The sequence below is a fragment of the Salminus brasiliensis genome, chromosome 1 (assembly GCF_030463535.1).
Source record: "Salminus brasiliensis chromosome 1, fSalBra1.hap2, whole genome shotgun sequence".
NCBI lineage: Eukaryota > Metazoa > Chordata > Actinopteri > Characiformes > Bryconidae > Salminus > Salminus brasiliensis.
The window spans coordinates 94,263,839-94,286,361 of record NC_132878.1 but is presented as its reverse complement, the minus strand read 5'-3'; the positions used below and the strand labels follow the sequence as shown (position 1 = coordinate 94,286,361).

At 41.9% G+C, this 22,523-nt stretch overlaps 1 protein-coding gene across 1 annotated transcript in view; it reads right to left on the bottom strand.

The window, feature by feature from the left end:
- The window catches only part of usf2l (upstream transcription factor 2, c-fos interacting-like), a 39,432-nt gene that overhangs the window by 16,278 nt on the left and 631 nt on the right, over positions 1-22,523 (bottom strand). Inside the window, exons 2-6 of the mRNA XM_072682470.1 lie at positions 20,043-20,179; positions 16,288-16,447; positions 11,000-11,087; positions 2,319-2,377; positions 1,902-1,996 (exon numbers count right to left, since the gene is read on the bottom strand). Coding sequence (XP_072538571.1) covers positions 1,902-1,996; positions 2,319-2,377; positions 11,000-11,087; positions 16,288-16,447; positions 20,043-20,179 — 539 coding nt within the window. The remainder of the gene's footprint in view (positions 1-1,901; positions 1,997-2,318; positions 2,378-10,999; positions 11,088-16,287; positions 16,448-20,042; positions 20,180-22,523) is intronic.

Sequence of the window (22,523 nt, the reverse complement as noted above, 5' to 3'; positions counted from 1 at the left end):
CAACCATATCAACCATTCATCCAACCAAATCAGCCATTTGTCCATCCAAATCAACTATCCATCCACCCATCCAACAAAATAAACCATTCATCCATCCATCCATCCAACTAACCATCCAACCAAATGAACCATTCATCCAACCATCCATCCATCCAACCAAATCAACCATTCATGCAACCAACCATCCATCCATCCATCCATCCAACCAAATCAACCATTCATCCATCTATCCAACCATTCATCCATCCAACCATCCAACCAAATCAACCATCCATCCATCCATCCATCCAACCAAATCAACCATTCATCCATCTATCCAACCATTCATCCATCCAACCATCCAACCAAATCAACCATTCATCCAACCAAATCAACCATTCATCCAACCAACCATCCATCCAACTAAATCAACCATTCATCCAACCAACCAAATCAACCATCCATCCAACTAAATCAACCATTCATCCAACCAACCAAATCAACCAACCATCCATCCAACCAAATCAACCATCCATCCAACTAAATCAACCATTCATCCAACCAACCAAATCAACCAACCATCCATCCAACCAAATCAACCATCCATCCAACTAAATCAACCATCCATCCATCCATCCAACCAAATCAACCATCCATCCATCCAACCAAATCAACCATTCATCCATCTATCCAACCAAATCAACCATTCATCCCTCCATCCAACCAAATCAACCATTCATCCAACCAACCTTCCATCCAACCAAATCAACCATCCATCCATCCATCCATCCAACCAAATCAACCATTCATCCATCTATCCAACCAAATCAACCATTCATCCATCTATCCAACCAAATCAACCATCCATCCATCCATCCATCCATCCATCCAACCAAATCAACCATTCATCCATCCATCCATCCATCCAACCAACCATCCATCCAAATCAACCATCCATCCACCCATCCAACCAAATTAACCGTTCATCCATCCATCCACCCAACTAACCATCCAACCAAATGAACCATTCATCCACCCATCCATCCTACCAACCATCCATCTATCCAACCAACCAAATCAACTATTCATCCACCTCAGCAATCATCCATCTATCTAACCATCCATCCTACCAAATTAACCATCCATCCATCCAACCAACCAAATCAATTATTAATCCTCCCAAGCAATCATCCAACCAACCATTCATCCATCTATGATTGCCCCATTTTTACAACATAATACAAAGTTTTTAAAATAATAAACTTGACAGTTTGACCTATTCTGTCAAAATTATGACTCTTTAGACATCATGGACATGGAGATTTCTAAACCTGTTTTGTCAAAAATAGTAACTAGTTTATCAAGAATTTATACCTATTTAGCCAAAAAACTATTTTATAAAAGACCTATTTTCTGACATTTGAGTGATTTGTTAAAATAAAGATATTTCTCCAGTATTTTGACCTATTTTTGTCAAAAAAGTGATTTTTGTTCTTAAGATCTTTACTGATTTTATTTGTTTACCAAGATGAACAAGTGTTTCTTTTTATATTGACTTATATATCTTAATTTTTTTGACCTACTTTAACAAAAGTACTTTTTCCTTCCAATTCTTATAAAATGGTACTTTGATTTTCTCATAATAAGGACTTCTTTTCTGAAGATCATTTACATTATGAATATTGTCTAGTGAGTTTGACTAATCTTTTTCATAAAGATTTTAATCATTTTCATAAGGATTTTACTTATCTTGCTAAAATAATGATCACCTGGACAGAAAAAGGCTCCATCACTTTCACTTTTCACTTTCAGAATAAGGCAACCCTGACAGCAGTTACTGTTGGTTAAGGATGAGGTGTTTTGGGAAGCTGACATTTGAGTGTGTGTGTGTGTGTGTGTGTGTGTGTGGTTGTGTATCTCACTGCTCCAGTCTTGGTGCTGTCCACGTTGCAGTCGGGGATGATTTTGGAAAGCGTCACGATCCAGTTGTTGATTTTGTCTCTTCTTCGCCTCTCCACTGCCGCGGACACCATACAGAGGACAAGAGCAAAGACAAGGGGCCAGAGCGGGACATCACTGAGTGTTTGAGTGTAGAGTCAAAAAAAAATAAAATAAAAATAAAAATAAAAAAAAACACACCACAGGAATAAACCTCCTGGCCATCCCACACTGCCCTCTAGTGGCCGACCGGTGGCACTACCACCAGAGACTTCAAAAGGCATTTCTCAGCCTTGATGTTTTTGGAATGAACACATATTTGGTGTGACCTCATTGCTCAGATGCTGCGAGTGCAAGCCAAATATCCAAACTTCCAGAAGGCACGCTCTTTGTTTACTCACCTTCATTGTGCTGGGCCCTCCTCCTTTCATCTCTCGGGGTCCGCGGACTCTCCATCTTCCTGCAGAGGCAACAGAAGAGAGGACAGTAAAAGTCAGCCGTTCCATATTTCGACCTTTCATTACAGCGACGCATGTTTATATCAGACGGGCTGAGTACAAAGAGCAGCCCGGAGCTATTCACCCCTATTCACAGGCCCGCTAAAACCGCCCAGGTTTGGTTTTGATCCGCGGCTTTAGAAAAGCCCGCAATCCGCTCCGGATCACCGGGGTGTTTACTTTAAAGAGCGGCTGATCTGAGGGGTTTATGAAGCCACTATCCGGACCATCAGGAGGCTCCATCCATATGCAGCCCCGCCGCAAGGCCCAGACGCTGCCAGATGAGGCTCTAGTGATCCGTCTGAACTGGCAGACACCACTCTGAGCATCCCTGTGGAGGCTTTTCTGTAAAATCTGACAGTGACATGATTTAAAAAAACAATTTTTAACCCATTTTCACATGAATTATCAGCCATGTCCATCTTATACCCAATAGTTACGTCTCCCCAATCACACAACACCAGTTCACCAGTTCTGAGAGGGTGAATGTTAGCATGGGCTTCTTAGTAATCACATGAAGTTCCACTGCGTCCTTGGAGCTCAGCACACTTGAAGAAGACCACTAACTGCTAATGCTTCTACATCAGCTAACGGATGCCTGCACTGGCTAGCATCACACTGAGTAATAGGGAGAGGGAAGGTCATCTCGGGAGGGTCATTCTATCCACCCGAGAGAGAGAGAGAGATAGAGGCCAGTTATGCTGTATAGGACTCCTAGACACAGAAGGCACACTGTAGCATCACCATGGATCAAACCATGATTCCAGATAAAGGCTCCAATTACATTAATATCCATAATGAAGCTCTCAATACATTCATCTAGTTCTCATAAATTAAAGTCACATAATTATGTAATATATGTAATATTACATAATTATATGTATATATGTAATATATTTAGTCATATAAATTCAAATATTCTATTAAAAAAGGCTTTGAATAAAAAGAGCATCAGTGTGACGTCGCAGGTAGCTTAGCGAGTACACAGGTCAGTTGTAGCAGAGTACAAAACTGGCATCATGGGAAAAGGATGCCATCTACCTGATGTCTAAAAGGGCATAAAAGGGTGGTAGCAGCTCAGACACTGCTAATTGCTGCTCCAGGCTGTTCTGCAGTAGTTGTAGTAAAGGTGCACAGAGAATGGGCTTCTCACACAGCATAACAGTGGTGCCCCACAGGCCAATGATGCCAGAGGTACAGAGCAACCGACGCACCACTGTGGACCTTCCATCACTTAATACAGGCCATGCTACGACGTCGCCCTAGTCGAGCCAAGGGTGGTTATTCTCACTATTATGTAGGTGGTCCTAATATTCTGATTAGGGACGTCCACGTCCAATCCAGTGTCTAATCCAGGGATGTTTTAATGGATCGGGTCTCTGCTATTTTAATCCCAATCCAGTTTTTAACCACAGTGTTCAGAGCGCCACCTGGTATCCTCGAGGCACAGACATTCACGGACATTATTGCCCAGCCAGCTGCAGCGGTGCGAACGAAAACAGACCATAACATCTGACCCTTTAATAAAACTCTCACTGAAACGCTCCGTTCTACCAGCGGGAGAACCGGCACTCGCCTTTCTCTGTTTTTTAAACCAGCAGAACCCATTAAGCTAATGCTAATACACACACAAACACTATAGAAACCCCAAATCACACACACACACACACACACACACACACACAGCACATTCACCCACTATACACCAGTCAATATAACAGTAGACCAACAACCACATATATCAGTCAAGAGTGTGTACCACTACACACACTCATTCACACAGGAAGTGATTAGACTGCAGTGTTGTAAAGGAGCTGGGAGCTGATTGGTCAGGGAGGACAGTCAGACTGGATTAGACAATATTAAACACTATAAAACATTTTAAGAAAAATCTCTACTAAACTAAAATCAAGAAACTGAGACTGAAAACAAAGGGATTTTACTGATCAGATTAATCAGCAGCTCGTCTGATCTAAACTGTGGGCTGGATCATTTATACAAACTCAAAGATCAGATCGGTATCGGTATTGGCTGATGCTCGTATCAGATCGGGGGCCAAAATAACCCGACCGGGACTCAGAATGGAACATCCAGAATACCTTGTACTTGAATAGTCATATAAATAACTGACAACACAGACACTCCCAAAACATCTGACGAGTTAACGTATCTAAAATAGCGAAAAATATTAGTCATGTGATCCCAGAAACGATATTTTTTCAAGCTCCTGAGGATCCGTCCACTTGTCCCACAACGTAAAATGGCAAGAATCGCAGTGATATATTCACCATGTAAGCCATAAAGCAGGCCGTTCACATGCTTCGGAGTTGACGGTGTATTTGGTGAAGATAATAAAGGTGAAGGGAGAGCAGAAAGTGAAAGTGACCTCTCCACCTCAGCGGAGTCTCAGTACTGGCTGAACTCGTCCTGTTATAAACTGCAGTGCTGCGAGCCAGATGCTGTCTGAGAGGACGCCCAGATCCGGTCTAATGACACGACACTGCCTGGCGGGGCGTCTTCCCCCAGGTACAATTTAATTAAGTCGCTGCTCCGCGGGCATCGTGAGGGGAGGACGAGGCTGGACACGCCTGGACTAAAACTACCGTAAACGAAAGGGAAAAAAAAACCCTAAAAAAGTCCTTTTACTGAACGGCTGACGGTAGTGGCTGAAGATGTTAGTCTTTGAAATGCAAAGGGCAGGAAAACAGGCCGGTCCATTTACTCTGACCAGTTACAACTGGCAAACAACTGGGAACAAGAAAGAAATAGGCCAGAGACAAAACACAGAGAAGGCTGGATGGTTTATTAAACAATCTGGAGTTATGGTCTTTTTGCTTTACTGTTAAATGATAATAATGAGGTATTTGAATACTTAATGATGTCGCTAGCTATGTGGACAGTTACACTTCTATTCAGAACTAACTCTCTCTCTCTTTACCTTCTCCGAGTAAATGGCCACCCAGCCCGACCTGCTGGAAGACTGCCTGCTGAGGTCCCCTCTACCTGCGTCAGACCAGCTGCCACCTACCAGTACAACCAGCAGGCCCCCCACCCACCACCACCCATACCAGACCAGTGGCACACCCTCCTACCACTGCTACCTGTTTAATGACCATGTTCAAACCTAAATGGACTCGTAACTATCTGCCACTATTAATATCACCACTATTACCCATCATTACTCTGACCATCACTGCCATGACTATATTAAGTTCTACTACACCATGATTATTATATTATGATTATGATCAAAGCAGTTCAACAGTATCGATGGTTTGGTGACTTTTATCAATAATTTATCAATAGTTCTGATCAGAGGAGGACGGGTCGGGTCCCCCTTGTGAGTCTTGGTTCCTCTCAAGGTTTCTTCCTCCAGCTCTGAGGGAGGTTCTCCTTGCCACTGTCGCTGTTGGGGTCTGCTCACTGGGGGTCTCTGATCCTTCATGTCTTATGTTATTTCTTTTTTTCTGTCTTTTATTAATTACTAATTATGTAAAGCTGCTTTGTGATGACAACAGTTGTAAAAAGCTATACAAAGAAATCTGACTTGACTTGACTATTCCATTTACCTTCATATTGACCAGCTTGAATCGGTCTTACTACAGCAATTCATAAGGGTAATCTACGGGTCATATATAGTTACATGTAAAATCCAGGCACCCTTGGTCAAAATGACTGTGCATTGCTGTAAATTACGTGTGATTAGATGTGGTAGAAGAGTATAAGATGATGAACTGATCTCCAAAAAGCCTAAGATTAAAGATGGCACATCCTTTTCATCACTTCAAGCATGATAAGTGTAGCATTTGTGTTTGGCCCAATGTGTTTTAAGAGCTCTTAGAATGTGTTGAGCTTGTTAGAGCCATGGCTTGTTCCTAATCAATCGTCAATACCCAACAATCGGCAGCCATGGGGGGGGGTTAACCTAATCTTGTGGACAGTGGTGGCTCAGCGGTTAGAGCACCGGGCTATTGACGTGCCCATTACTGACACAGGCATTCAGTTGAGCATGCACAGCTTAGCATGCACATTGCCAATATAACAGGACGCTGTAGAGCAGCCAAGTCTCCATGCCCAATGCCAACTGGTACATAGAGGAGTATAAAGCCCTGCAGCACTGGGGGCACTGGGCTGTGGAGCAGTGGAACCGACTTCTTTAGACTGCTGGAGCTCTGGGATACGTTTGAGCGGCATAGTCTGAGCAACAATATAACTAATCATCCATTATCAGTACCTGACCTCACTAATGCGCTCATGGCCGAATGCCCTCAGATCCTCACAGCAGTGTTCCAAAATCCAGTTTCTAGAAGAATTGAGGCGGTTACTGCAGCAAAGGGACAACTAACTCCCTGTTATCGCCTTTGATTTTGACGGCAACTCTTTTGGAAATGTAGTGTAGTGCAATCTGGAAGACCAAGAAACATTTGAGAGAGGACAGCTTGCAGTAGTGCTTGAAACGCAAAATTTCCCAGGTCTAAGGAGGAATAGATTCGATGAATTTGTAATGAAGCTGATATGGATCCTAAACACACCTCAAAACCCAACAATGGAGCACCTCAAGAGGAGCAAGCTGAAGGTTTGGCCATGGCCATCATTGTACCCCAATCTAAACTCCTTTAAAAAAATCTGTGGATATAGACCTCAAAAAAAGCAGAGCGGCAAGATGATCCAAGAACCTCACAGAACTAGAAGTCTTCTGTAGGAAGAGTGGCTGAAAACAAGACGATTACAAGCCCTGATACTCGTCAAAGGTGGTGTTACCAACACCATGCAAGGTACCAACATCCTTTTCCTTCACTGTTAAAAGAATAAGATCCTTGAGGAACTTTTGGAAGTGGGGGAACCTCTTGAGGGGTTTTGGGGAACCTTTGGGGAAAGGGTTTATAGAAGAGAAAAGTTTCCTGAAGGTTCCTTAAATCACTTTCCTAACACCAAGAGGTTCCAAAAGAACCTCCAAAAGTTCCTCAAGGACTTATTAGGAGTGTATTTTGTTTGTTTGTTTGTTTTTTTAATGGGAAAAGATGGAAATATGAAAGTAGTCTGGCTTATATTATAGAAATATATTATATTATATTATATATATGTATTTATTTATTATACTTTGGATATTTGGGTCATATTTTACTCACTTTTCTATTAATTACTATTCACGGTAAGTTCTCCATGGTTTGAACTCATTGGCTGCTGTATAAATAATTTTGGACAAGCATTTGAATCAATAGAAATGCTCTAAATGACTTGGTATAAACTCTTATTTCCTGGGTCGAAGGAAGAATAAACTCAGTGAATCTGTAATGAAACTGATATGGATCCTAAACACACCTCAAAACACAACAATGGAGTACCTCAAGAGGAGCAAGCAGAAGGTTTGACCATGGCCCTCATTGACAGTGGAAACAGACCTCAAAAGAGCAGAATGGCAAAATGGTCCAAGAACCTCACAGAACTAGAAGTCTTCTGTAGGAAGAGTGGCTGAAAACAAGACCCTCAGTTGCTACATAAAAAAACCCTGCTTATTTCCATTACAAGCTCTGATACTCACCAAAGGTGGTGTTACTAACATCATGCAAGGTGCCATTCACTGTTAATAGAATAAGATCCTTGAGGAAATTTTGGAGGTGGGGGAACCTCTTAAAGGTGCTTTGGGGAACCTTTGGGGAAAGGGTTTTTAGAAGAGAAAAGTTTCCTGAAGGTTTCAGTAAATCATTTTCTTCACACTAAGAGGTTCCAAAAGAACCTCCAAAAGTTCCTCAAGGACCTTTAAGGAGTGTATTTTGTTAGTTTTTTTTTAATGGGGAAAAGATGGATATATGAAAGTATTCTTGCTTATATATATATATAATATATATACACACACTTTGGAAATTGGTTGAACCCATTGGCTGCTCTGTGCACGGTGTAAATAATTTTGGACGAGTCCACCAATAGAAGTGCTCTAAATGACTTGGTATAAACTCTTATTTTGCATTAACATCCATTTAAAGGAAAGACAAATGTTGCCTTCTCCTGTAAAGTCACCAATCTGGAGATGCTGGAGATGTTTTTCACTGGACAGCAACGATATACGACTAAAACGTATAAACAGCAACAACAGTATATACTGAAATGTATAGAAGTAGAGTTTGTGTGATTCTAGATGTACTGTTTTAATGTGGAGTTTAATGTGAAATGCAAGGAAAGATGGAAGATAGTGTAAGATGTGGAGCAGAAGTGGCAATATGACAATCTTATTATCGTGATACACTATGTTTTTTTCCAGAGCATTTCGAGGACATTGCCCGAGGATATTGTGGTATAATTGGAAGAAGTGCAGGAGATTTCTGAATATAAATCCCTGTACTGAGGAGAACATCCATTTCTGAGTGTATGCATGCCTGTAGTCTGCTATTCTGACAGGAGATGAACATGTTATATGCAAAAGTATCTCTTTCACACAAACCCTGTTCGCTGGATTAATGCAGCACAAACAAGATGAATAATTCAGACAGACATAAATAATTTTGTCATGCATCTGCCAGCGGTGTTTAAGTATTTATTCTGCAATTAAAACCGCTGTAATTGAACTGGTACACAAACCAGCTGAAAAGCCACCAAGAAGTGAAACGAGGTGCTAGTCAAATACTGACGCAGTGTCTGGAAAATTCCATTTTCTACTCCTAGTCCTTTTTATTAAAATTTGGCATTGTATCCTGCTTTCAGCTGGGCATACGGTGACAATTCCATTAGCATATCATCAAAAAAAAAAAAAAAATGCATCTTTATTGTTGCTGTTTTTCACTTTTTGACATGTAAATCTGGCGGTCGTTCTTTACACTGTGTCAAAATTTCACGAACGACGAACTGACCAACAGAAATGCTCCAAAATGACTTGGAGGATAATGTTTTTCCACTGACTTCTATTGAAGGTTAAGAAGGTCTTTCCACAATGTATGTGAAATCATGTGGGAGAAAGAGGCTCATATAAGGTTGTCCGAAGACTTCTCTAGTTCAGGCCTATGGAGGCATTTCACCTGGAAAAACATCTGAAGGTACATTTTATAACCCCTAATATTAAAAAGTCACAAAGTGGTCTCTTCCCGTTTTGTCCACCCCCACATATAGTGAGAGGCAGCTCGTGTTGTGACCCCATCAAATAAGCCTTGCAGGGTCCCTGCTACAATAAGCAGACCCTCTGTAATGGTGCTGAAGGTGTGATGACACTACAGCAGCTGGGGGGGTGGAGATGGTCGCTCACTTGAATAAATCTAAAGTAAAACTCTCTCTCTTCTTTCTCAAATAATAATTTTTTAAAAGTTGCAAAGTAACAACCCTGCCCCTGGTTAATGTAGAAGAATGTGAGAATTTTTTGGGAGTGTACTAGAATTCTTTCTAATTATAGAAATGTGGTACACGAGATTAAATCAATAATTATTTAAATTAAAAATGTATTTTAATTTCAGTGTTATTTATTTGGGAAGTGTATCAACTGCTGCAGAAGCACTTTGTTTTTAAACTGGTGTTTTTTTTACTGCTCTGAAATGTGAATTTAAACCAATAAAATCGATCTAAGCAAGATTCTGCTTCCTTACCTGCATGTGTTTTAGCATTGTGGCATACTTTTTTTTTTTGTTATAGCTTTGAAACTTGTCAAATGTGCAGTTGCTCAACCAGTAAACACTGATTTTTCCAGCTTATTATATCTTATTTGGGATAAGACCCAAAAAAGTACAACCTATAAAAAGTGGAACAGTATAAATATCAACATTTACAGCCGTCTGTCCAGTATTTAGGTAAGAGCTGGTATCGGTATCGGCAGATACTTGAAAATCTGGTATCTGTATCGGTATTGGAAAGGAAAAAATGGATAGACCCTTGTTACAAATATTATTAGCAGGTAATAAAAAAGCAATAATTAGAAAATAGTTGAGCAAAGAAACCCCAACACTTTCTGAATGGGTAGGCACAGTTCAAATATAAAATTTCCTGTAGACTGGTGGGATTTCTGCCACTGCTGGTAGACTGCTTTGACCGTATGCTTCCACACCGGCAGATTCAGCTACTTTCTTCACACTATGGTCTTTGGCCATGCCCAAATGCAGTCACTCCTTTTACCCAATTATTAACTGCATCTGCTTTGTGACCCATTTTCCACATAGCCAACAAGACACTCACTGCACTATACTGCACTATTCCCAAAGCCTGAGTCTTGCCACACACCCCGCAGCTATTTATAGCCCCATCATCCATGTGTAGCGCCATCTGCAGGAGCCTGAAGTTACTACCACCTTGGTACTATGTCGCACTATGTCGCACTATGTCTTGGTCCAGGGAGCTTGCATGCTCTTACCATCACTTGTACACTCTACAAATATGGCTCATGGCTACTTTCTCTTAGTAGCTTGTTTACATGACAGCACTAGTCTTTAAATATCCATTCCTAACTAAGGGTATGGTGTTTCCGTGCTCTCTGACGAACAGTTTTACTCCCACCACCATTAAACTGTGGGTAAAACTGAGGTGACATAAAAAGGGGGGTTAATTAATCATCACTTTTGAGGGTGTACAGACAAGAACTCCTCACAGAACCACTTGGGGCGGGTACTCACACTGCATATGGATGAGGATGTGGAGCTATGGAGCGTGGAGCGCCCGGCTGCAGAACATCAGGAGGGGTCATCATCAAGTAAAACTGGCCTGAGAGAGAGAGAGAGAGAGAGTATGAGTGTGTATCACTCGCCCAACTTAAAATGCCCTAGAAAACACCTACAGGTATGTGTGTATATATATATATATATAATCGTAATCGAGAATCGGTCATGAATGTGAAAAAATGTAGATTTTTTATACCTCCAATTTTGATCTGACCATTACAGATGTTAAACTGCTCTGAATCAGGACAGCAAAGCTGATTAGCATTAGCTTAGTTAGCATTAGCTTAGTTAGCAGCATAACAGTCTGCTCACCACAGGACACGCTCAAGCCTGGCTGACTGAAAGCCCACTTATAAATGTTTAGACGGGAATGACCCGAGCGACTGGTGACTAATGATCGAGCGGCTACTAAGCTAGCCTTTGCTTAACTAGCTCGATTAGCCCCTCCAGGACTGGAGTTCCCCACCCTGGCTTAATAGCTTTTTCATGTCTGGCTGGATGAGAGCCTACTTAGAAATGTTTAGATGATGAGAGTGACTCAAGTGACCAGTGTTGAAAGACCAGAAAGCTGAACGGAAGGTTTTCCTCCATGGTTTTGGATCTGTGGTCCACTCGCCAAGCTAGCCTTTGCTTAACTAGCTCGTCTTCAGCTCCACCGAGTATCAGTCAGCCCAGTGCAGCTGCTGCTGACTAACCGCTAAGCCCCCGATGCAAGTGTTGACCATAAAAACTGGTGTCTGAGAGTGAAGACGAGCGACTGGTGAACAGAAAGGTGAAATGAGAGACCAGTTCTGCTGGGTTTGGACTCTGGGTTTAGATAAGTTAGCTAGCAGGCTAAACACCACAGCACAGGCCCAGTTGTCTAGCTAACTGAGGCCCAAATCACACCTGTTTAGAGGATAAAGCCTCATATCTGAGAGCACCGAGTCGAGGGAACGGTCTTGGGAGGGTTTTCCACTGTTTTCAGGCTCATTCAGTTGCCTGGTTAAACCATGCTCCGTCTTTCAGCACATCGCTGAACTCACAACTATGGTGGGCTTATTTTTCCCCGCCTGAGTTACATCGCCAAGCAGGGAGCTCCCACAGCAGCCCCTCAGTCTGCAGCTCTCTTAAATGCACGAGGCAATGAGCTTACTGGCTTACTTGGTCGTGTACTAGATCGGACACATCAGACACGCCATAGTTTTTGAAATACCGTCCTCATTTTGAGATGTAGTAAGCATTTTTAAATACTGTGGTATACGATATTACTGCTATACCATCCAAGTCTACGTGGCACGCACAGCGATGGAACTCGACTTTTATAATCTTAACAAAGTGCAGCTACATTTCCACCAAAGTACCTTTTACAACCAATGTATTAAAGCAGTATTATGTGAGACCTGCTGTTTTTTTCTGCTAGGCTGAAAACAGTGGAAAACCCTCCTAAGACCCTTCACTCGACTCCGTGCTTTCAGATATGAGGCTTTATCCTCTAAACGGGTGTCATTTGAGCCTCAGTTAGCTGGAACACTTGGCCTGTGCTGTGGTGTTTAGCCACCTAAGCCTAGATAGTCGGCTATGAGTCCAAACCCAGCAGAACTGGTCTCTCATTTCACTTTTCTGTTCACCAGTCGCTCGTCTTCACTCTCAGACACCAGTTTTTATGGTCAACACTTGCGTCGGGGGCTTAGCAGTTAGTCAACAGCAACTGCACTGGGCTGACTGATACTCGGTGGAGCTGAAGCCGAGCTAGTTAAGCAAAGGCTAGCTTGGCGAGTGGACCACAGATCCAAAAGCATGGAGAAAAACCTTCCGTTCAGCTTTCTGGTCTTTCAACAGCGGTCACTCGAGTCACTCTCATCATCTGAAAGTTTCTAAGTGGGCTTTCATCCAGCCAGACTTGAAAAGGGATTTTGCCTGCACCGCTAAAACGCTGAAATGCTCAAAAATCTCCACCCTGCAGAGGGCAGAGTGTATTTGACTTTCACTCCACTGCCGTAAATACAAATCACACCTTAAGCGCCCCCTCATGGACAGCTGGTCACGCCCATTTTTGAAATTTGTTGGTAGATTGATACTGCAGGATTTTACACGAACATGGCTCTGCAGTTCTGGAGAGAGTGGCAATGACAGAGACGCCATTCTTTCTGTTACAGTCAGTGTTGCATCAACAGGATTTTGATATTTTAAGGTAGATTTGTTATATAATGTGGCTTTCACACTTTAGAAAGCTTGCAGACATGGCTGCGGATACTGGAAGTCTCAGTTTCCATATGTGGACTGACGAATGAGGTGAATGCTTGCAAGCTTTAACAGTGTTTACATACTACCCTCCATGACCAATGCCCTTTTAGGGGTTAAAAAATTAGAAAAACCTTATTTTATTCCATGTGACGCCGGTTTGTAAGTCAATACAGTGAATAAGCACCTCTGATCTGTTTTGGGACTATGCATTACACAGTGCAGGTGTATTATTATGCAGCTGCTGCTGTTTGTACATGTTCAATATTTTCACATACTACACCAGAGAGAACTGCTGTACAAGCATTTTTCCAACAGAGAATCAGGTTACGACTGCTGCTACTAACAGAGCTTTCACTTTCTGAACTCAGAAACAGCCAAACAGCCCCAGACGCAAATATTTGTCCACAAGCCTGTGGCTGCACTGCGTTTCCATTTAAGAGGATAAAGTTCTGAAGCTAAACAACCGAAACGGATCCCCCCCAGCCTAAATGGAGAGTTTGCTTATTTGCTTCACCAGGCAAGAGGAGAGATGTAATGGTCTATGCTGCAGTAGTGGCCAATCCTGTAGGCAGTGGGCCTGTCGGAGACAACAAAGCCAAATGGCCAAAATGATAAAGAAAAAACATTGATCAGAGAATGTCGGAAAACGCTCTGCTGGGGTCGACTGGTTCCAGATTTTCTAAAAGTGGTAAAGAGAAGAATCCAGGACCATCAGCAGCCGGAGCCAGAGAGAGCACATTGGTGGCATTGGTGGTCAGTCCTCACCCTCCCGGTGTCGGGAGCAATATACATATATTATACATGGAGCATTACAACACAGCTGGGGGAGAGTACTAACGAGTGGGTTGGATAATTGGCTAAAATTGTGTGTGTGTGGGAGGAGGGGGGGGGGAGAGGGGGAGTTGGGTAATATGTATATATAAGCGAGAGCTGGCCAAACACCAGGAACCTGTAGAGCAGTGCAGAAGCCAAGGCTGGCGGGCTACCTGAGAGCCGACTGAAGTGGGCTGAAGCCACAGGATTGCTGGCTGCTCTCTCTGTAAAGCACAGGCAGGCTTACGAGGAACCAGAGTGGCGAAGACGAGAGCCATGCGCTCTATTACAGATGCAGCAGAGAAAGCCACACGGAGGCTTTGGATAAAGAGGGCTAGTTCGTGGATTGTGGCTGCTGGGATGCAATGGGTCACCTAGGGGAGGGGGTCTGATGGTGAAAGACTCTTAACCCCCGGTGAGCCCAAGAACATCCCTGAAGATGCACCCCAGTGTATCTGTATATCCCTGTAAATATATATATATATATATATATATATATATATATATATATATATATATATATATATATATATATATATATATATATATGCAGTGGGGGAAAAAAAAGTATTTAGTCAGTCACCAATTGTGCAAGTTCTCCTACTTAAAAAGATGAGAGAGGCTGTAATTGACGTCATAGGTAAACCTGAGTAGGTTGAGATCTGGAGATTTTGGATGCTACTCAGCATTCACTCTCCTCAAAAACACAACGACCGTAGTGTGTTAGTGACGGTAGCCTTTGTAACGTTGGTCCCAGCTTTCTGCAGGTCATTCACTAGGTCCCCCCCCCCTCCCGGTGTGGTTCTGGGATTTTTGCTCACCGTTCTTGTGATCATTTTGACCCCACGGGCTGAGATCTTGCATGGAGCCCCTGATCAAGGGAGATTAGCAGTGGTCTTGTAGGTCTCTCATTTTCTGATTATTGCTCCCACAGTAGATTTCTTCACACCAAGCTGCTGCCTATTGCAGATTCAGTCTTCCCAGCCTGGTGCAGGTCTACAATTTTGTTTCTGGTGTCCTTCGACAGCTCTTTGGTCTTCACCATAGTGGAGTTTGGAGTCTGACTGTTTGAGGTTGTGGGCAGGTGTCTTTTATACGGTTAACGAGTTCAAACAGGTGCCATTAATACAGGTAATGAGTGGAGGACAGAGAAGCCTCTTAAAGAAGAAGTTACAGGTCTGTGACAGCCAGAAATCTTGCTTGTTTGTAGGTGACCAAATACTTATTTTCCACCATTATTTGCAGATAAATTCTTTAAAAGTCAGACAATATGATGTATATGAAATTTTGAAATATGATTTTTTTTTTCCTCATTTTGTCTCTCATAGTTGAGGTCTACCTGTGATGTCAATTACAGGCCTCTCTCAAGTTGGAGAACTTGCACAATTGGTGACTGAGTAAATACTTTTTTTCCCCCCATTGTATATATATATATATATATAGCAATGAGGGAGTTAATATAGCTAAACAAGGCTTCTTTCTGAAGGCCTCAGAGAGCTCTCTGGATCTGGCCATGATGGTGATCTTCACCCCTCACTTCAACAGTCAAGAGCTGACCAGACTAAATGTCTGAGGTTTAAATAAGACAGACTCCTCCAGTATCCTCTCCAACCATCTTCTGCTGCTGATGTTCTGCACCTGTTTCTAATTCTACACATTTTTAAGCAGTAATAAATGAGAAGGGGGGGGGGGTTAAACTCTTTCCTCATGAGAAAACAGCAATCCTATTAATTACAGTTTATTAATGATGGTTAAAGACATTTCCTCAGCTGTGTGTGTTTAGTTAGACTACCTCCATCTCTCAGTATTAATCACCAATCATTAAACATCCAGATATTTAAATGTGCTAAAAAAACAACAGTTTTTAAATGAGGGGTCCTATTTTTCCATATGACTCTATGTAGCATATAAACATTATAGACACCCGTACAGTACAACACATATCCCAGCTTGAAAGGCCGACCTCAGAGCAGAGAGTCAGCCATGCTGTGGCACCTCTGGGACAGAGAGGGTTAAGAGTCTTGCTCAAGGGCCCAACAGCGGTAGCTTTGTGGACCCAGGTATCGAACTTATAACCTTATGATCAATAACGCAGGGCTCTAACCACAGAGCCAGTGGCTGAAGGACTAATCCGTGCTGGAGTAGAGCCTCCCAAGCATCAGGCACAGGTTTGTATGTGTGGGGCTGTGTGTGCTCTCTCTCACCTCCGGTGTGTGTGAGTGTGGAGTCGCCGGGTTGAAGGGACACACCCGCGGTGGTCGCATCGCTTACAGCAGCTGTGGGGAGATAAGCAAAGCGTGCCTCACCCCCCATCGCCTCCGCTGCAGGACTACCTTCAATACGGGAGGGGCTCGGAATCACAGCCTGCCAGAATTACACACACACACACACACACACACACACACACACACACACACATTTAGAGGTGTATTAATATGCAGTGTCAAGATGTGGGAGCATTGCTGTCATGCAAAAATCTCCAAAACAGGAGAAGAAAAAAAACTCCTTAACTTTTTTAATGGAAGTCAATGTAAAAATGGAGATACAAGGATTTTGTCTCAAAACCCACCTCTGAAGCTCTGGTGAAGCGGACGCATCAGGTGCTTGGAAGGCTCTTAGGCAGGTTAGTTACCGCTCAGGCTCACAAACACCTGACCCTCCCTCTTCACCGGAGCTTCACATCCCCTCCACAAAGCGGGTGCGGAAGTGCGGCTTAGTGAGGTAGAAGGGTGGGGTAGAAAGCAGCCAATCAGAGGCTTTTCTGCTTTAGACATCACTATGGCAGTCAGTGGAAGCTTCAATATTCAAAAGGTCGCCGCCCACTGCTACGAAATACATGAAAAACATACAGACGCAGCACAAGCACAAGGGGGCGCACTGTTAGGGGGCAAATTACTTGTTTTAACTAAATGTGAATGTTTGTAAACATTTTTGACATTTTACCTTACTTACTAAATTCAATATTAAATTAATTACATTAGTATTTACATCCCTGGTTCTTGAAGTGCGGTCTGGGTTATGTGTCTTTGACAGATCGGTTTGGTGGGGGGGGGGCCCTGCTAAAGCCCAAAGCCTTTCATTTTGAGATCATTACTCTTATTAAGGCCCACAGAGTTCAAATGACCTTAAACATCGAGTCTCAGGTTAGCCTGTAAACTGTTTCCACGGAGATGTAGGCTACGATGAGGGCTACTGTTGTCCGTGTTTTGAACTTTTGCATGTCTTTTATCCATATTAGAGATGCTTCCAAACTTTGTTACCGATGACGATGATTAAGGAAGGCTGAAAACTTGGATACTGTGTCATTTCTTGGTGGCTGTACCGGCCAGGTTCCAGAAAAAGCAATACAATAATAATATTTTAACCGTGCATTTGTCCAATTACTTTTGTCCTGTGAAAATGTAGCCTGTAAATTCTAAAAGCTTACAGCTGTATTTTCGTTAAACGCCTTGAATTAAAGCTGAAGCTCTGCACATCGGTCAGCTTCATTTCACATACGCTGACGAGGTGTAGAACGGCAACATTACATAGAAACGTGTGACTGTCCACATACTTACGGCCCTGACTGTACAGTCATAAGTGTCAGAAACACATATGCTTCTATTACTCGTTAGCTCTTACCCTCATAGCTCCTGTAGAAAACCGAAGAGGCAGACGTCAGACACCACACATGACTAGACTGACTGAGCACATCTGGGATAAGCTAGAATTTATTAATTTATATATTTATTTAATCCATTTTCAAACTGGATTTTACAGAGAATTTAGTGATGTTTTAAGGGGCAAGAACGAACCAAGCACATAGGCGATACCAGCAAAGCAGTCCGAAACTTCGCCTTGCATTAACAACCCTCCGCCTCTCAGTGCTGTGGATGCTCCTTACCCCTTAGCTCCGCCCGGGCGGGGAGCTGTGCATGATCTAATTTAAACTAAAGCCCAAGGACAGCAGCAGCCGTTCACCCTCAAGAATAAGAGGAGTCAGTTTTTATAAATCTCCCATAACAGCACCCCCCCAGCACATAGGCGATACCAGCAAAGCAGTCCGAAACTTCGCCTTGCATTAACAACCCTCCGCCTCTCAGTGCTGTGGATGCTCCTTACCCCTTAGCTCCGCCCGGGCGGGGAGCTGTGCATGATCTAATTTAAACTAAAGCCCAAGGACAGCAGCAGCCGTTCACCCTCAAGAATAAGAGGAGTCAGTTTTTATAAATCTCCCATAACAGCACCCCCCCATCCCAACCACGTCCCATCATGTGACTCCCCTCCTGACTGACATGTGACATGGGCCCAGTTCCAATCCCAGCAAGGGAACACTATCACATGACTGCCCTCACCGACAGTGCTGACGGTGAGTTATTGGATCAAATGAGCAACAACAACTGCATCCCTGTTTTCAGCATCTACCGGGATGCAGTAACAGGCCCCCGACAGCACCTCTCACTGTTAGCAGCAATTTTACATTTATAGATAATTGGTCTGTGTACAGAGAGGCTCAACAAGGACCATTTGTAATTGGGGATTGTCACGTAAACAAAAAAAAAAAAACACACACACACACACAACATATATGAGTTATTATTATATATTTTTTTATTTAAATTATCAGTATTATTACTGGATTTAGCAGAAATATGATTATTAGTGTGCATACAAAATTTGCTTATTAGCTAAATCTGGTGCAATGCATCTTTTCTCTCTGTAGATTAATACATTTTGTGCATTATCTCTGACCAGGTAAACAAATAAACAAATAAACAAACAAACAAACAATGCAATGTATCTCCTATGTATATATATATATATTAAAATGATAAAATGCATTGCCTTTTTGCAAAACAAAAAAAGTTTTGCCCTGGAATTTGTATTACTACTACAAACAATAATAAAACATAATAAAAATCATGACAAATTATGAATACTATTATTATTTTCTGATAATAATAAAAATAATAATGAACATTTTATGTAGATTAGATATTAAACAATATTGCAGTTGTAATATATAGAATGTCTTGTAAATTGTTTTTTGACATTATTATTGATGGAGTTGGTAAAATGATAATGTTTGTATATGTGAAATATATTATTTTTGCAATAACATTGTCATTGTGATGTTTTCCTATTGTATAGCATAATATATATAATTATTTTTATATGGGATTTGTACTATTACTATTGCAATTAATACAATTATAATTGTTTTAGTAGTGATATTAATCATTATTTAATTTAATATAAAATATATTGCAATTTGTTATTTTATGTCACATTATTATTTGTATTATTGCTATTGCTGTTTAATTATTTAATATTAGATGTAACATTATATTGAATGTAATGTAATATTAATAAGTTTGCATTAAATAATTTTATTCTTGTAGCCATTTTAGGATCAGCAGTATTATTAAAATAGAAATTTAATGGAAAGTTTTACTGGAGAGAAGTCAAATATTGTATTTTTGCTCATTCTGCAGCATTTCTGTTGGGCCTTTTACAGACTGTTGAAAGCTAATGGATTTACTGGAATTCACAGAAACAGCTGGAATCCAGTCACTGAAACGTGTAGGAGCTCACTAAGTGAGGAAGTCACGCTCTGAAACAGGTGGGGAAAAAACAGACCCACTGTAGCTGTGAGTTTAGCGACATGCTAAGTTCCAGTAAGAGGGAAAGCAAGCGAACCTGGATGAGCCAGTTTACTAATGAGCCTGAAAACAGTGGAAACCCCTCCTAAGAGCATCCCCTCGACTCTGTGCTCTCAGATATGAGGCTTCATCCTCTAAACAGGTGAGATTTGAGCCTCAGTTAGCTGGACGCTCCTGGCTAACAGGTTCCTGGTGGGTCTTTTGGTCATTAGGATGGATTTCATTTTCATAAAATGTAAAAAGCTGATGTTCTTTCTGCACCAGAAGAAGGTTTCCTGTTTCCTGCTCCCAGAAGAACTTCCCTGAGAACCACTCACCTGCGGAGCACGGCTGTCAGAGTGAAACTGATAGTGGGTGCTGTGGCTGGCCAGAGCTGGGGAGGGTTGTGGAGCGCTGGCTGGAGAAACAGCTGCTGCTGCTGCTGCTGCTGCTTCACCTCCTGCTGAACGCTCTCCTGCATCGAGGGAAGCACAGACGGCATAAAGAGAACATCCATTAGCTTCAGATACCCATCCTCCTTCCTCCTCTCACTTCCCGTGCCTGGAATACATGGGACACCAAGCAAGCAGAATTGGTCATCATACAACTACTGACCCTCTCTGACCATGTCTAACATACACCTGCTGCACACATGTGCTCCGAAATTAATCCCTACTCCCCATTTGTTTACTAAGCAGTGATTTGGACACTTCCATCAACATGCTGACACACCTTTGACTGCTGTGTTGCTGAGCAACCTATACCTACTGTTAATGAACTACATGGGAGATATCTGAACTTCACGGCATCCAGTGGCTCCTAACAATCACTTGCTTATATGAGCATGTTATATGACTAGAGACTCATAAAGCATCGTGGTCCGGCCCAAATCCAGCTCATGTAGTGAGGAAATGCATTGTGGGAGATTCTCCCCTCAAAATCTCACTTAAATTTCACCTTACAGGGATCCATAGTGGCCACAGGCATACAGGTCTATGCAAAGGTTTGGGCACCCCTGGTCAAATTATATGTATTGTTGTAGTAATTATGAATATGTACATTTTAATACACTGGATTGGGGGCCGATCTGGGCAAGTTTGATTGGATCCGGTAGCAGCTATTTTAATCCTAATCCAGAGTCTAAATTTTAACCAAGATGGTCAGAGCACCATCTGGGGTCCTCAAGGTGCCTTTAACATACATTATAAATGAGAGTCTGCAGTGTGGAGCTATTTTACATTGGAACATAGACAGACCGACAGATAGACCGACAGATAGACAGACAGATATATAGACAAATATATAGACAGACAGACAGACAGATACATGGTACATATATAGATAGACAGACAGACAGATATATAGATAAACAGACAGACAGATAGATAGACAGTTGGATAGATAGATAGATAGATAGATAGATAGATAGATAGATAGAGACAGATAGACAGACAGCCAGACAGATAGATAGAGACAGACAGATAGATAGATAGAGACAGACAGACAGACAAACAGACAGATAGATAGAGACAGACAAACAGACAGATAGATAGAGACAGACAGACAGATAGATAGATAGAGACAGACAGACAGACAGACAGATAGATAGATAGAGACAGACAGACAGATAGATAGACAGATAGATAGAGACAGACAGACAGACAGATCGATAGATAGAGACAGACAGACAGATCGATAGACAGATAGAGACAGACAGATAGATAGATAGACAGATAGATAGAGACAGACAGACAGACAGACAGATAGATAGAGACAGACAGACAGATAGATCGATAGATAGATAGATAGAGACAGACAGACAGACAGACAGATAGATAGATAGATAGAGACAGACAGACAGATAGATAGACAGATAGATAGATAGAGACAGACAGACAGACACAGATCGATAGATAGAGACAGACAGACAGACACAGATCGATAGATAGATAGAGACAGACAGATAGATCGATAGATAGATAGAGACAGACAGACAGACAGATCGATAGATAGATAGAGACAGACAGACAGATAGATAGAGACAGACAGACAGATAGATAGACAGATAGATAGATAGAGACAGACAGACAGACAGATCGATAGATAGAGACAGACAGACAGACAGATCGATAGACAGATAGAGACAGACAGATAGATAGATAGACAGATAGATAGATAGAGACAGACAGACAGACAGATAACTTTTTTAACCCCAGAGGAAAAGTCAGGTAATCACAGCAGCACAGAAGTACAAACACAAGGTAAAGCAAACAAGAGTGAAGCACAGTTAAGAGCACAGCAGCCTCCCATACGCCCAGATTCATATACACACGTCATTTTAATAAAAATATAATAAAGCAGTTAAAGGGTAAGTGCGATAAATAATGGGCATAAATATAATGCAGATGAGTGACTGTGCTCTGTAAAGAGTTACTCAGTAATACAGTAGACAGCAGTAATGTAATATGCAATATGAAATGCATATACCAACGGTAAGGTTAAATCCGGAAATGTCATAAAGTCATAAAGTGCTACCAGTAAACTATGAAGCCTTGCTTCACTAAGTGCAAGAAAAAAAAGGAATAGCACAGAACCGTCGGGAACTGGCTCAGTGCTACATGCTTACAGGGCTAGTTGCTGAGCAGATTGCTTGCATACTGGCTGCAATGTTATCAGCAACGTTAATTGCTTAATTGATTTTTATTTATAAGGAGGGTTCGGCAGAAATGCTGAGCATCCACTGTTATTATTAGTGTGAGGTTTCAGCATGCAAATAAAGCGCAAAACTTTAGATATTGGCAATAAATAAATAAATAAAT